General features: G+C 52.4%; 2 protein-coding genes across 3 annotated transcripts; both read left to right on the forward strand.

The window, feature by feature from the left end:
- Positions 1 to 58: 58 nt before the first annotated feature.
- On the forward strand, positions 59 to 11,525 carry OSCP1 (organic solute carrier partner 1). 2 transcript variants are annotated; one of them, XM_053964821.1, is made up of 11 exons: positions 59 to 409; positions 2,146 to 2,175; positions 6,167 to 6,321; positions 7,421 to 7,588; positions 7,946 to 8,026; positions 8,585 to 8,688; positions 9,164 to 9,292; positions 9,837 to 9,906; positions 10,369 to 10,508; positions 11,056 to 11,119; positions 11,402 to 11,525. In XM_053964821.1, exons 1-11 carry the CDS (start codon positions 298 to 300, stop codon positions 11,516 to 11,518), a joined length of 1,170 nt encoding a protein of 389 aa, XP_053820796.1. In that variant the 5' UTR covers positions 59 to 297; the 3' UTR covers positions 11,519 to 11,525. The 2 variants fall into 2 exon arrangements, with proteins under 2 accessions (XP_053820796.1, XP_053820797.1); XM_053964822.1 differs by lacking the exon at positions 2,146 to 2,175 and having other exon boundaries at positions 64 to 409.
- A 629-nt stretch (positions 11,526 to 12,154) lies between these two features.
- LSM10 (LSM10, U7 small nuclear RNA associated) lies at positions 12,155 to 13,665 on the forward strand. Its single transcript, XM_053964823.1, has 2 exons — positions 12,155 to 12,204; positions 13,081 to 13,665. The coding sequence occupies exon 2, from the start codon at positions 13,086 to 13,088 to the stop codon at positions 13,455 to 13,457; it is 372 nt and encodes a 123-aa protein (XP_053820798.1). The 5' UTR covers positions 12,155 to 12,204; positions 13,081 to 13,085; the 3' UTR covers positions 13,458 to 13,665.
- Positions 13,666 to 13,774: the final 109 nt, after the last annotated feature.

The following is a 13,774-nucleotide window of genomic DNA, read 5'->3' on the forward strand; positions in this document are numbered from 1 at the left end:
TGCCCGGCAACGGCGGCGGCGGAGCGGGGAGCGGGGAGCGGGGCCGTGACCGGAGCGGGGCCGTGCCGGGATCGGGGCCGTGCCGGGAGCGGGGCCGTGCCCGGAGCGGGGCCGTGCTGGGCAGTGGGGCCGTGCCCGGAGCGGGGCCGTGCTGGGCAGTGGGGCCGAGCCGGGAGCGGGGCCGTGCTGGGAGCGGGGCCGTGCCGGGAGCGGGGCCGTGCTGGGAGCGGGGCCGTGCTGGGCAGTGGGGCCGTGCCCGGAGCGGGGCCGTGCCCGGAGCGGGGCCGTGCCGGGGCCATGTCGGCGCGGACGCTGCCGCTGCTCTTCCTGAACCTGGGCGGGGAGATGCTCTACATCCTGGACCAGCGGCTGCGCGCCCAGAGCATCCCCGGAGAGAAGGCGCGCAAAGGTGAGCGGCGCGCGGGCCCCTCCGCTGCCGGTGCCGCGGTGCCGGCGGAGCGCCGGGAGCCGCTGCCGGTGTCCCCGGGCAGGGCTCTGCCCCCGCTCCCGCCTCCCCGAGAGCCGCTCCGCCCGGCGCTGCCGGTTCCAGGGATGCCACAGAATCACAGAATTAACCCGGTTGGAAAAGACCTTTAATATCACCTAGCCCAACCCACGACCTAACACCCCCTCAGCAGCTAAACCACGGCACTGAGTGCCACCTCCAGCCCAGGGATGGTGACTCCCCCCCTCCCTGGGCAGGCCATTCCATTTCCCAATCACTTTTTCAGTGAAGAATTTTTCCCCAATGTCTAACCTAAACTTCCCTTGGCGCAGCTTAAGGCTGTGTCCTCTCCTGTCAGCTGCTGCACCGGGACACGCAGGGACACGCTGCGCTGTCACCAGAGGATGCTGCGACCTCACGGCCTCGGTGCCGCTCCGGGGCAGGAGTTTCCCTGCCCCGATTTCAGTAATTACCGCAGCAATTACCACGGAAATCAGCCCTCAGTGTTTTGTGCTCTCCACCGGGCAGCGCAGCCCGTTGGGTTGATCGGCTCGGTGAAGTTCCTGTGGTGAGAGCAGCCCGAGGGGGTTGCTGAGGTTGGTTTGGGAGGGTCTCACACAGAAGGAGAAGGTGGGGTCCGTGTCGGTCTTTCTGTGCTCAATTCGGGGGTTAAAGCTTCAGAAATGCACTTTTGGACTCAAAATAACTCAGGGTTTGGTTGTGTCAGCCCAGCTCCTGGACTGTTTGGGGCACAGCAGGTTGCTTTGCAATGGGAAGGAGTTTCCGGGAATAAATTTATAAATCTCATGCAAACACAGCACGTGCAATTGTGTGAAATTCAAATACCAGTACAGCTCCTGAAACCCTGGCTTTTATACAATCTCATTTGGCCAAAATCCTTATACAAACAGAGCCTCGTGTCTTCACGTGGGGCATGAAACTCCAGCTCACAGCCAAGCACCTCTGCATTTACCACGTCAGTTGAAAGCTTTGCTTTACAAGTCCTTGCACCTCTCTGTCAGGGGATGGGGAATGTGCCTCGGGAAGCTCTGTGATGTTTTAATAAAAAATCAACTTGGTATGAGCTTGGTATTGTTATCCCTTCTGCCTGTCCTTTATGAAGTGCTAAGCAACGAAGGGTTCACTGTGTAACTGTTGCATTGTTTGTGAGGGGGACATTTGTAATTATTCCTGTGTGTCCTGATGAGGGAATGATCTGACAGAAGTTTACTGCTGTTCAATCAGGGACAAGTTTAGGACTTTAGCTAAATTAAATCTTGGTGGAGTATCTCAGCAGGAGAATTGGCCTGTTTTAGTTTGTCCACACATGGATTTTTTTTTTTTTTGTCAAAAAAAATTGTGTGTTAATTTCACTGAGGTGTGGTTCATCCACACTGAGGTGTTTCTTGGTGCTTAAAGCTGTTCACTCAAATGTTGGTTACCTCTAAGTGCAAAATGCAGCTGAAAACTACCCAAGCTCATGCAAAGGGTAAAATTTGATGTGCACTGAAGCAGCAGGATTTTATCCAAGGGGAGGGTGATGCTCTCTTTCAGTGCTGAATGCTGACGAGACCAGACAACATCCATTAGTTAGCTTTTTTTTTTTTTTTAAGTTTATTTCTTTCTATTTTCTTTTCTTCTCCTTGCAACTCTTGTTCTTACATCTTGAACTGCTGTTTTGTTTTATATGCTTCGTGTAGATGAATGGACAGATGTGGACAGGAAACGAGGTACAGTAACTGCTGGCTGCATGCACCAGTCCAACCCCACGTGCACACCTGGGGCTCATCGTGCCTGAACACCTGAGGCTGTTCCTGCAGCCCTCAGGAAGTGTCACAGGTGAGCAGTAATGCTCACCTGGTCCTTAAATGCCCTTTTGCCTGTAAATCAGTGAAAAAAACAGACCCTATCTTAAAATCATATGGCCTCAAAAATCAGCTGCTAATTTAACCAAGAATATAAATGGATCCAAACTTTTTATCTTCGTGGTCTTGCCTGCAAAAATGGTATTTGTGTTTCTTCACCACTGTTTTCATGCAAGCATGTAATTGTGTGAGCATTGTGCAGGCCGTTTTTCTGCTTAAATGCAGGAATATTGGGTATATTCCATTTTTCTAAGGTTTTTGTCTCATGCATTGCTCAGGGTTTGGACAGGTGAACTCCAGGGATGATCGAAGGCATTCCCATCCCAGCTGCTTTACCCACCTGTGCAGGTGGTCACACCTGGCAGAGTCATCCCAAAGGAGCAGGTGCCCACAGCTCAGCCAAGCTCATCCTGACCAGAGGGAGCCTGAGGGTGGGATTGAGCCCTCTGGAATCTGCCCTGGAACAGGAGCCTGCAGCAAGGGCTGTGCTGAGGAATGAGGAAATGAATCTCAGGTTTTTGCTCGGTGAGCATGAGCAGAACTTACAGAACTTCTGAGCAGCCCTTCTTCAAGAGGGGTCAAGGTTATGATTTGTGTTTTGTAAAAGAAGCATCATTTTAGTAGGTTTTACTGTTTATTGAAGGTAAATGCTGATGTCCTGGAGTTTGCCCCAGCTTTTTCCTTACCATTACATCCTGTTTCCAAGCACACCCTTTAACTCAGAAGTCCGGGGACAGATTCCATCCCATCCCAAACAAGGAGGAGCTGCCCAGAGCTGTGAGGTGGGGAGACAGGGCTGGCCCAGGGGCAGGTCCCAGGCTGACCCCTCACTTCTCCTGTGGGTGAGAACCCTTTGCCTGTGCTCAGTGCTCCAGGGGATCCCAGGAGGGTTCTGATGTCAGCCCCTGGGGCTGTCCCTGAGCAAGGTTCCCTGAGGAGCCACGAGCCCATGGCACGCAGGGTGCCTGTCCAGAGCTCAGAATGTTCCTTGTGCTGCCCCAGACACCCTCCAGGAAGCACCAGCATCACCCAGGCCTAGCTCCAGCCTCGTGTCAGGCATCCCAGCTGTGCCAGTGACACGTGCTGTCTGTCACCAGAGACTTGGCCACCATCACCCCCAGCTCCAGTCCTGCCCATCGCACTGGCTATACTGGTTTCCCTCCTCTCATCCCAGTTTAGACCTCCCCTCTCTGCTCAGTTGCTTTTTCTGTGCTGCCTGTGCCATGTCCCTGGGCCAATGCTCCTGTGTCACCTGCCATGGCCACTCCAGGGCCCCCCTGAGACTTTTGCTGTGTCATTATCAAACGTGACAGATTTGTTATCAATTTGCCCTTTACCGTGATTTTTTTTTTTTTTATGTCTTTCTCAGTTCTTTTTATAGCCCACAGAAGAGGCTTTAATTTCAGAAGATAATTTATGTCTGTGGTTCACACAGACCTTCGATTCTGTTGCAAAATCAGTGTACTGGGAGGTGTCTGTCTCCTGCTGGTTTGGGTTGTTTGTGACTCTCCAAAGACAGGAGAAGTCTTTCTGTGGGCAGCACACACAAGCAGATTAAAAATATTTTCCTTAATAGCAGTATAAAGCAGAAGTTCTTATTTTTGTCATAATTGATTCCCTGCAAAATTAACTAGGTACTAATCTGTACTAGTACTAATATATTTTATTTTCTCCACAAAAAAATAGGGGATTTCTGCCTGAGATTGCAAAGTAGGGATTGTTTTATGGCCAGTTTATTTGAAAGGAAGGGAGGAAGGAGGGACCCTTTTCCTGTTTGTAATTAGGTGTATTCCTAGTCCAGACTGCTGAAGAGCTGAGACCTGCCTGTGGTTTTGGGGTGTTTAAACCAGGACTAGGGAGCCCTGTCAGGTTCAGCACAGGGGCTGCTGAGCTGTGGGTGAGCAGTGTGTGAGGAACCAGCAGGTTTAGAGAGGAGAGAGAATCACTTCAGGGGGCCTCTGCCCTTGGGAACGCAGCTCTCCTGCCCAGGCTCCCAGCAGTCCCCAGGCAGTTTATCCTCTAGGAAGAGATGAAGCGACAGAGAAATTATCTTTATTTTGTCTGTTGGGGTAGGACAGGTGTGAAAAGCCAGGTGTCTGACCCCCCAGGGAATCTTTAGGGCAATAATTCAAACCATTGGTCACTACCACTTTATTTTTCTTCACTTTTTCTTCTTTTCCTTTTTTTATTTTATTATTTATTCTGAGATTTTTCTAATCCACAAGAATTTTCTGGCATTACAAGCTTTGTAACACTCAGGAAAATCCACACTTGTACAGTAATTACAGTAATCTGTGACCTGATGTATTCATTTACCTTTTTTTTTTTTTTTTTGATAGAGAAATAAATGTTTATTGATGATAACTCTTTAGAGTGTATCAGGGAGATAATGGAGGTGGCAGATCCAGCACAAAAGCTCAGGTGCTGCATCTGCTTGAAGCACTGCACAATGTTCTCCATCTTGTTTGCATTAAAAGCTCAATAACCAGAGCACAGCCCTCACGCTCAGCACTCCTGAGCTCTAAGAACTCCTCAGTAATAAAACAGTTCCATGGCTAAATTTACACATAAAAAAAAAAATGAACCACAAGTAAGGAAGTTTGAGTTCTGCATTTGAACCTCTAGGGCCTGCAGGTGTTTCAGCTGTGAGAGCCCTGAATGGGTTGATATAGATCCCAGGGATAGAAATGCTTTATTAAATACCTGCCAGTGTTAATCTGATTGGAATAAAGATTACGGAGAGCCCTGCAGGAGCTTCTGTTGAGAAGTTAAGAAATAGACTGATGGTGTCAGAGGGTGTCGAGGAACAGGCCCAGCAAAGATCCACCACAGTGCAAAACCCTCCCCTTAGGAAGCAGAACTGCAGCTCTTTAAGGTAACAGCACATCAGAGCAGCCTACAAGCAACATTATTTAAAAATGGAAGGTGCCAACCATAGCTGCAGAACCAGGGCAACAAAGCCAGCCTTATTCCCACTGGGAAACAGGGACTGCTGCCCTCAGCTCGGGTGGCATCTGAGCCCTGGGGACAGCAGGTGGCTCAGCCCGGGTGGGGCTGAGGCAGTGCTGGATGCAGAGGTGCTGTTCCCCCTCTCCTGTTGTGCTCTCTCCCTGCTCTGCACAGGTAACCCCGGTGTGACCCTGGGGTGGACCAGGAACTGTTCTGGATGTCCTGGTTTGGAAAGACAGGTGTCTGCTAAGGAAGGCAGGAGCCTCCCCTGAAATGGAAAAAAAAGAAAATGTAGACCCCCTCGCTCTGAATTGTTATAAATTTGAAATTAAGGGGGGCTCTCAGGCAAAAATATGGGAGCAGGAATAACAGTTCTTTATTAGGGAAGAAAGTAAAAAGATAAAATAAACAATGAGTAAACCAAAACAACACTGACAGAGTCAGAACACAACCTGACACCCTGTTAGGGTGTTGGCTGCAGTGCAATTGGAATTGTGGCTGCAGTCCTGGAGTGTCACCTGTGGTTCTGCTGGAGCAGGGATCCTGTAGGAAAGGGTGCAGTCTTCCCGCAGTGGAAGAGGCAGCTGTTCCTCGGGGAAATCCAGCGCAGGAAAAGCCGTGCTGGTGTCCCAAAAACCCAGATTGTATCCAGGTAGGAATGCTTGGCTCCTCCCTCTGGGCGGAGCATCCCACAATGGGATGTTACAGTTCTTATCAGTCACACAGTGACATTCAATAGCCCATTAACAGCAGATGTCTCCCCTGAGGGAAGATTGGTTGTAGAAGAGATAAGGAAAAACTGCCCACTGAACAGAAGAGAACTGCCATGCAGATGGTAATGGAATACATCTTACCCTGCAATTTGGGACACTGGAGCAAACCACAGAGCCTAACTTTGTCTTTGCAGTTATGAACGACATCATCAGCACCATGTTCAACAACAAATTCATGGAGGAGCTGTTCAAACCCCAGGACCTGTACTCCAAGAAAGCCCTGCGCACCGTGTACGACCGGCTGGCTCACGCCTCCATCATGAGACTCAACCAGGCCAGCATGGACAAGGTAAGAGCCCTGCTGCCCAGCCTGCCTCTGCTGCACTCCCCAGCTGCCCTGCACCAGTTTTTGTTGCAATAATTTACCCGTGGCTTTACCATTTTGGAGTATTTTGGAACAGCTTTCCGTGTGAAAATGGTTCTCGGCCAAGGAAATCCGTGGTGGTATCAGCTGCTTCAGAACTATTTCTGCTTGAACAGCTAAATGTTTGATTTGAGCAAGTTCACTGAGCATTCCTTAAGTTTATCAGGTGTTTGCATATGTATTAAAAAGATACACGTGTATGGGTGTGGATAAATGTCTGTATTTCTGTACTGACACCCACTGTCTTGCAGCTGCAGCAAACAGTGTGTCCACAGCCAATTTAGGAAAAAGTGGTAGGAATGGGATTTCAGAGAGCCCTCCACCCTGGTGTCAGGGCTGCTGAAATTCATAGAGCACTGAGGTTGGAAAAGCTCTCCAAGAGCATCGAGGCCAAGCTGTGCCCAATCCCCACCTTGTCACCCAGCCCAGAGCACTGAGTGCCACCTCCAGGAATTCCTTGGACACCTCCAGGGATGGGGACTGCACCACCTCCCTGGGCAGCCCCTGCCAACGTTTAATCAACATTTCCATGCAGAAATTCCTGCTGATGTCCAACCTGACTCTCCCCTGACACATCCTAAGGCCATTCCCTCTCCTCCTGTCCCTGTTCCATGTGAGCAGATCCCAACCCACCCTGGCTGTCCCCTCCTGTCAGGGAGTTGTGCAGAGCCAGAAGGTCCCTCCTGAGCCTCCTTTTCTTCAGGCTGAGCCTCCTCAGCTGCTTCAGGTGCTCCAGCCCCTTCCCCAGTTCTGTTCCCTTCTCTGGACACGCTCCAGCCCCTCATGTCCCTCTTGCACTGAGGGGCTGAGAACTGGACCCAGCACTCGAGGTGTGACCTCGCTGAGCACTGGTGGCATTGGAGACCCCAGGCTGGGGGTGGCACTGCAGAGGTCTTGTTTTTTAGGAAAGGAAGCTCAAATGGTTCCTTGTGCCACAGGCAGGCGCTGGCCTGACTGAATCCCTCTCTCCATGCCCGGGAGGTTTCCTCTGTGACAGGACCAAAGTTCCCGTGTTCCTTTGCAGCTCTACGACCTCATGACTATGGCCTTCAAATACCAAGTGCTGCTGTGCCCTCGGCCCAGGGACATTCTGCTGGTCACGTTCAACCACCTGGATGCCATCAAGGATTTCATCTCCGACTCCCCTGGCATTCTGAACCAGGTGGATGAGACCTTCCGGCGGCTGATTGAAGTAAGAACCCTCACAAAAAGGGTGGGACGCGCTGTGGTTTGGTTTGATGGGTTTTTTACCTCTTAAGAGATTAATTACTACACTGGAGAGGGCTGTGAGTCAAGTGGTATTTTTCTACTGGCCCACTTTAAATCAATGTATTGCTTATTCAGCCTGATTTAAGTCTCCGCTGATTTCAGCAGAAATTTAATCAGACTTTTAGTGGCAGACAATAATTATTGATAATAACCAGGAGTCCCCTTAGAGCATCTCTGCTCCGCCTGGATCAGAATATTCAGCTGTACTTGCGTGTTCCCCTTTCCCTGGGTGGGACATGGCACACCTGTAAACCTTTGCATGATGATTTTCTTTTTCCAGACCTACAACTGTCTCTCTGATGGTGAATTCCAGCTCATCAGGCAAACACTTCTGATTTTCTTCCAGGACATGCACATCAGGGTAAGAGCCCAGTCCAACTAGGCAGGGAGAATGACAGGGAGTTTGGGGCTGGCATATAAAGGGATCTGCTTATAAACACTGCAGGTTTGGGTTTGCTGCTTGTGCTTTTCAATCATCTTGATGTGCTTGTAATTGCACTGAGATCTCACAAATCGAGTGCATATACTGCAATAATGCTGAATAATTCTACAATATTATGAAAAAGGAATCTCTACTAGTGTGATTTGCTGAGTGATAAATCTGTTTTTCCTTTTAGAAGAAACTTGATAGGGAACCTGAGCGTGAAGTCTTGATGTTCTCTAAACAAACCGGTGACACTCACATGCATGAACAGTAGTTTTTAATATCATATTTTTTATGTTAGGTCAGTGTGCCCATCCTCTGGGCCACAATCCCACATCCCTGGCTTTGTAAACACATCCCTACGCACATCAAGAGCTCTGGGAAACCTTCCCCAGCCTAGGCAGAGCTGCTCAAGCTCAGATTTCAGGGAATTTGGACGGGAAGGTCCGTGGAGGATTTCCCCGAGGGTGTGACGTTTGTGATGTCCTTTTGCAGGTCTCCATCTTCCTGAAGGACAAGGTGCAGAACTCCAACGGTCGCTTCGTGCTGCCCATCTCGGGGCCCGTCCCGTGGGGCACAGAGGTGCCAGGGCTCATCAGGTGAGCTGGTGCCAGGGGTGGGGCTGCCCAGGGAGGAGCATCTCATGCCAGAGGGCTCAGGAATCCTGCTCAAACTGCCATTCCTGTTGCATGGATAGCTGAACCGCCAGTAAATTCTATTTAAGGGGCCTTTTTAAAAATTATTTTTTATTATTAGTACTATTTAATACTATTTAAAGGGCAGGATTGGGGACTAAGTCACCCAGCAATGAAATGCTGAGCTGCTTTTGGGAGTTTTCTATCCCAATAAATTAGCTATTATATCCCATAACAGAGGCATTTAGCAATGTACATAATTATTATTATTATACAGAATATTATTATCATAGATAAATAAAAATGTTATTATATAGAATTATTATTAATATTATTATACAGAATAGAGTTTTATTCCCCTCGTGCAGAAAGCAGAGGAATTAGGTACTAAAATCAGGACTGAAACTACTAAATGTTTCAATAATGCCTCGTTTTTAAGGATATTCAATCACAAAGGAGTGGAAGTTAAAAGGGCTGAGTTCACCACTGCTGGGAATTACGTTACTCCACAAAGGGAAGGATCTTTTGAGCTTTATGGAGACAGAGTCCTCAAACTTGGAACAAACATGTAAGTAATTTTTGTTCTGTGCAGAAACCTGAACCAAATGCTGATGGATTGTTCAGAAGCTCATCTTCAGCCTGGTGTGGTTTTGGCCTCTTCTGCTATTAATTATCAGATTGACTTTGTTACAAGGTGCTGTCCTGCACCAGGACATGTGTGGACAGTGTATAAAGAGCTGCAAAAAAACCAGCAAAACTTTGATTTATGTCCACAGTGGAGCTGAGGAAAGAGTGTTCTCACCTGGTGCTGCATCTCATGCGAAATGTGATTTAATGTCACATTTAATGTCACAGTCAAGAAATCCTCTCTGTTCTCCATGTTTGCCTTAATGTACATTTTCCATCCAGAGAGATCTGTGCTCCTTCTCACAGCTTTGTCCCTCACACACCTTGCTGCCTCAGTATTGCACCACACTGAGCTGCAGCTCTCCATTGCAATTGTTCAGTCTTCAGGAAAATATCCTAAATTTCTGCATCCTGCGCTGCTCCCTCTGGTTGCTGTACCTGGTCCCAGAACAAGCTGTTCTTCCCCAGGTGTGTTTTCCCTCCAGGTACAGCGTGACCCGGCCAGTGGAGACACACATGTCAGGATCATCCAAAAACCTGGCATCCCAGGCAAAGGTCAGTGTTGTCCTCTTCCTGCCACTGCTTAAACTGGCCAAATTCTTAGTCTACAGATATAGGATAAGGTCAGGGAAGCTTTTCTGTTGTTCTCAGTGCCTCATCCAATCCTCCCCAGTCCTTTGAAGCCAGGGCACATTTTCCCAAAGAATCCACATGATCCTGCAAGGACGTGCTTGCTTCCATTTTAATCTCCTCAGAAAACAGAAAGTTGGCTTTGCAGATTTCTCATCTGTCCAGTTTAGCTGGAAAAGTACCTTGTGCTGAGTCTATAAATTCAAGCAACCATTTCCAGTGTCGTGCTGGTGATTGCTGTGGTTATCTGCACCACCTGTCCCAGGAATAACAGGGAAATAAATGTGTTTATATCCCTCTGAAGGACATGTATGGAATATCACAGCTCCTTGCAGCCCCAATTTCTCAGCTTCCAATGCCCAACGAGCCCATTGCTGTTTCCTGCAGGAGCACACAGCCCCCAACCCTCTTGCTAAAGAAGAGCTGAACTTTTTGGCCCGGCTGCTGGGAGGTTTGGACATCCAGAAACCCGCTGGTGGCGAGTCGGGATTTCGGCTGAACTTGTTCACAACCGACGAGGAGGAAGAGTACGCTGGAGTCTTCTTGGTTTGGGTTTGGGTTTGGGGTGCCCTGTGGGGAGCCCTGCAGACCAAAGCTGGCCCTCGAGGGACAGAGCAGCACGTTGTTGTCCTGCTCCAGGATGTTTCCCTGTGATGCAGCTTTTCTGCCAGTGCCACTGGACAGAAACATCCCCTCAGCCGTTTTAGCAGGATGTTTCTATCTGCAGAAATATTCCTGATCTTTTACACTTAACAAAAATATCTAGGACAGGGAGAAGCCTCCAAACACGGGTGAATACATTAATTTGCCAAGTAGGAGCAGAGGCATTGCCAAACTTCATGGAATTCCAGAATGGTTTGGGTTGGAAGGGAACTTAAGGGTCCTCTAATTCTGCTCTGCCATGGGAAGGGACACCTTCCAGTAGACCAGGCTGCTTCAAGCCCCATCCAGTCTGGCCCTGTGAGCATCCTCTGAGCATCATTTGTGCCTACAGGAGCCTCATGAAATCTGATTTTTATCATTTCCTTATACATCTTCATGGGATTAACCACTTTTTTTATGTTTTTAATCAAGACACGCTGCACAGACCAGACCAGAGGAGTTGTCCTACAAGGTTATCAACATTGAAGCCACACAGGTACGTAACACGTTTCACATCAGTGGTTCTCACCATCCCTGCCTTGCTAAGGACCGTGTTTCACCCAGAGTAGGGGCTTAAAAATACATTTTTTTCCCATTTCACTTAAGCTCCTAACTAAGTAATTGCCAATTTTCTGCCAAGACAGTGGAATTGGTGAATATTTACTACGAAAGCTCGAATCCTGGCAAACACTGAGCGAGTTTTTAGCCTATCTGGGTGTAGAAGTCGCGGTGCAGCCCAGGCCCGGCCGCGGGGCTGAGCGCGGTGTCTGTCCCGCAGGAGCCGGGGCGGCGGGCGGAGCTGGCCCGCATCCTGGGCGAGCTGGACGCGGCGGAGCCGCGCCCGGGCAGCGCCGCGAAGGGCGAGGACCTGCTGGCACTGATGGACGGGCTCTGAGCGGGACGCGGGGACACCGGGACACGCGGACATCGGGACATGCGGACACCGGGACACACGGTCACCGGGACACACGGTCACCGGGACACACGGACACACCGGGACACACGGTCACCGGGACACACGGACATTGGGACACGCGGACACCGGGACACACGGTCACCGGGACACACGGACACACCGGGACACACGGTCACCGGGACACGCGGACATCGGGACACACGGACACCGGGACACATGGTCACCGGGACACACGGACATTGGGACACACGGACACGGGGACAGCGGGGACACCGGGGCACACGGACATTGGGACACACGGACACCGGGACGCGCGGACATCGGGACACACGGACATTGGGACACACGGACACACCGGGACACACGGACACACCGGGACACACGGACACCGGGACACACGGACATTGGGACACACGGACACCGGGACACACGGACATTGGGACACACGGACACACCGGGACACACGGACACACCGGGACACACGGACACACCGGGACACACGGACATTGGGACACACGGACACCGGGACACACGGACATTGGGACACGCGGACACCGCGCGGAGCCGCCCCGCCCCTTCCAGCCGGCGGGGCGGGGCGAGGGGCGTGGCCGCGCGTGCGCGAGGGGCGGGGCGGCGCGGGCGAGCGCGCGGGAAGGCGGCGGCGCGTGAGTGCGCGGGGGAGGGCCCGGTGCGCGGGGGGGGGAACGGGAGGGGACCGGGGGGGACCCGGGGGGGGGACAGCGGGGGGGGACCGGCAGTGCGGAGGGGGCGAGGGCAGGGAGAGGGCGGGGGGACGCGGGACGCCCCAGCGTGAGTGGAGCGGGGGGCGAGGAGGATGGGGGAGACCGGGGAGAGGGGCGGCGAGCAATGGCGGGAGAGCAGGTGAGCGTGCAGGTGAGCGTGAAAGGGGCCGTGTGCGTGCCGGGGAGCACACAGCGTGTGTGCGGGGTGTGTGCGTGCCGGGCAGCGTTTGAGGGTTTTACAGTGTGCAGGGGATGGTCCGTGGGCAGGTGTGTGTGCAGGGACTGGCCCACGGACAGGTGTGTGTGCAGGGGCTGATCCATGTACAGGTGTGTGTGTGTTCAGGTGTGTGTGCAGGGGTTGGTCCGTGTACAGGTGTGTGTGCAGGGGCTGGCCCGTGGGCAGGATTTGGTCCATGTACAGGTGTGTGTGTGTGCAGGTGTGTGTGCAGGGGCTGGTCCGTGTTCAGGTGTGTGTGCAGGGGCTGGTCCATGTTCAGGTGTGTGTTTAGGGGCTGGCCCGTGGGCAGGATTTGGTCCATGGACAGGTGTGTGTGTGTTCAGGTGTGTGTGCAGGGGCTGGTCCATGTTCAGGTGTGTGTGCAGGGGCTGGCCCGTGGGCAGGATTTGGTCCATGTACAGGTGTGTGTGTGTGCAGGTGTGTGTTTAGGGGCTGGCCCGTGGGCAGGATTTGGTCCACGTGCCCGTGTGCGTGCAGGCCCATGGGAAGGGGCTGCTCGGTGTGAGGCACAGCAGCTGGGTGTCCCCAGCCCCTGTCCCCGGCCCCCTGTCCTGCCGCAGCCGCCATGGAGGTGAGCCACTCCCTGAAGGAGCGCACCATCGCCGAGAACAGCCTGGTGATCCTGCTGCAGGGCCTGCGCGGCCGCGTCACCACCGTGGAGCTGCGCGACGAGAGCGCGGCCGCGGGGCGCGTCACCAGCGTGGACGCCTTCATGAACGTGCGCCTGGCCGAGGTGACCTTCACGGACAGGCGGGGCGCCGTGTCCCGGCTGGACGAGCTCTTCGTGACCGGCAGGAACGTCCGCTACGTGCACATCCCCGACGAGGTGGACATCCGGGCCACCATCGAGGAGCAGCTGCGGGCCATCCACAGGGTGCGGTTCTTCGGGGGCCGCGACAAGGGCCGCAGGGAGTTCCCTCATGCCAAGCACAAGTGAGAGGACGTGGCGCTGCCCACGGCAGCCGGCACGGACCCGGGATGGGCCTGCGATGGAGGTGCCCCTTTGATGGACTGCCAGCTCCCTCCGTCCCACGCCGCGTCCCCCCACCTGCATTCTCCCCCAGGGAACTGAGGGTCTTGCTGTTCCCCCCAGCTGCAGAGGAGCGGGACTGGTTTTTGTAGTGAATAACACCACTTGAAGGCTCTGTGGTCTCTCTGCTCGTTTCCTGCTCCGTTGGCAGCTGCTCGTGTCCCTCCTCCAATGGCCGAAGGACCAGAGCTGCCATGCCACCGCCCCTGGCTCGGGCTTTCCTT

This window comes from Vidua chalybeata, chromosome 25, assembly GCF_026979565.1.
Source record: "Vidua chalybeata isolate OUT-0048 chromosome 25, bVidCha1 merged haplotype, whole genome shotgun sequence".
Classification (NCBI taxonomy): domain Eukaryota; kingdom Metazoa; phylum Chordata; class Aves; order Passeriformes; family Viduidae; genus Vidua; species Vidua chalybeata.

Bases quoted from the DNA above. Each gene is read 5' to 3' on its own strand.
- OSCP1 (XM_053964821.1), top strand. From the start codon at position 298: ATGTCGGCGCGGACGCTGCCGCTGCTCTTCCTGAACCTGGGCGGGGAG. The intron at 6,322-7,420 runs GTAAGAGCCCTG...GTTCCTTTGCAG, and splicing joins ACCAGGCCAGCATGGACAAG to CTCTACGACCTCATGACTAT. The intron at 8,689-9,163 runs GTGAGCTGGTGC...CTCGTTTTTAAG, and splicing joins GAGGTGCCAGGGCTCATCAG to GATATTCAATCACAAAGGAG.
- LSM10 (XM_053964823.1), top strand. From the start codon at position 13,086: ATGGAGGTGAGCCACTCCCTGAAGGAGCGCACCATCGCCGAGAACAGC.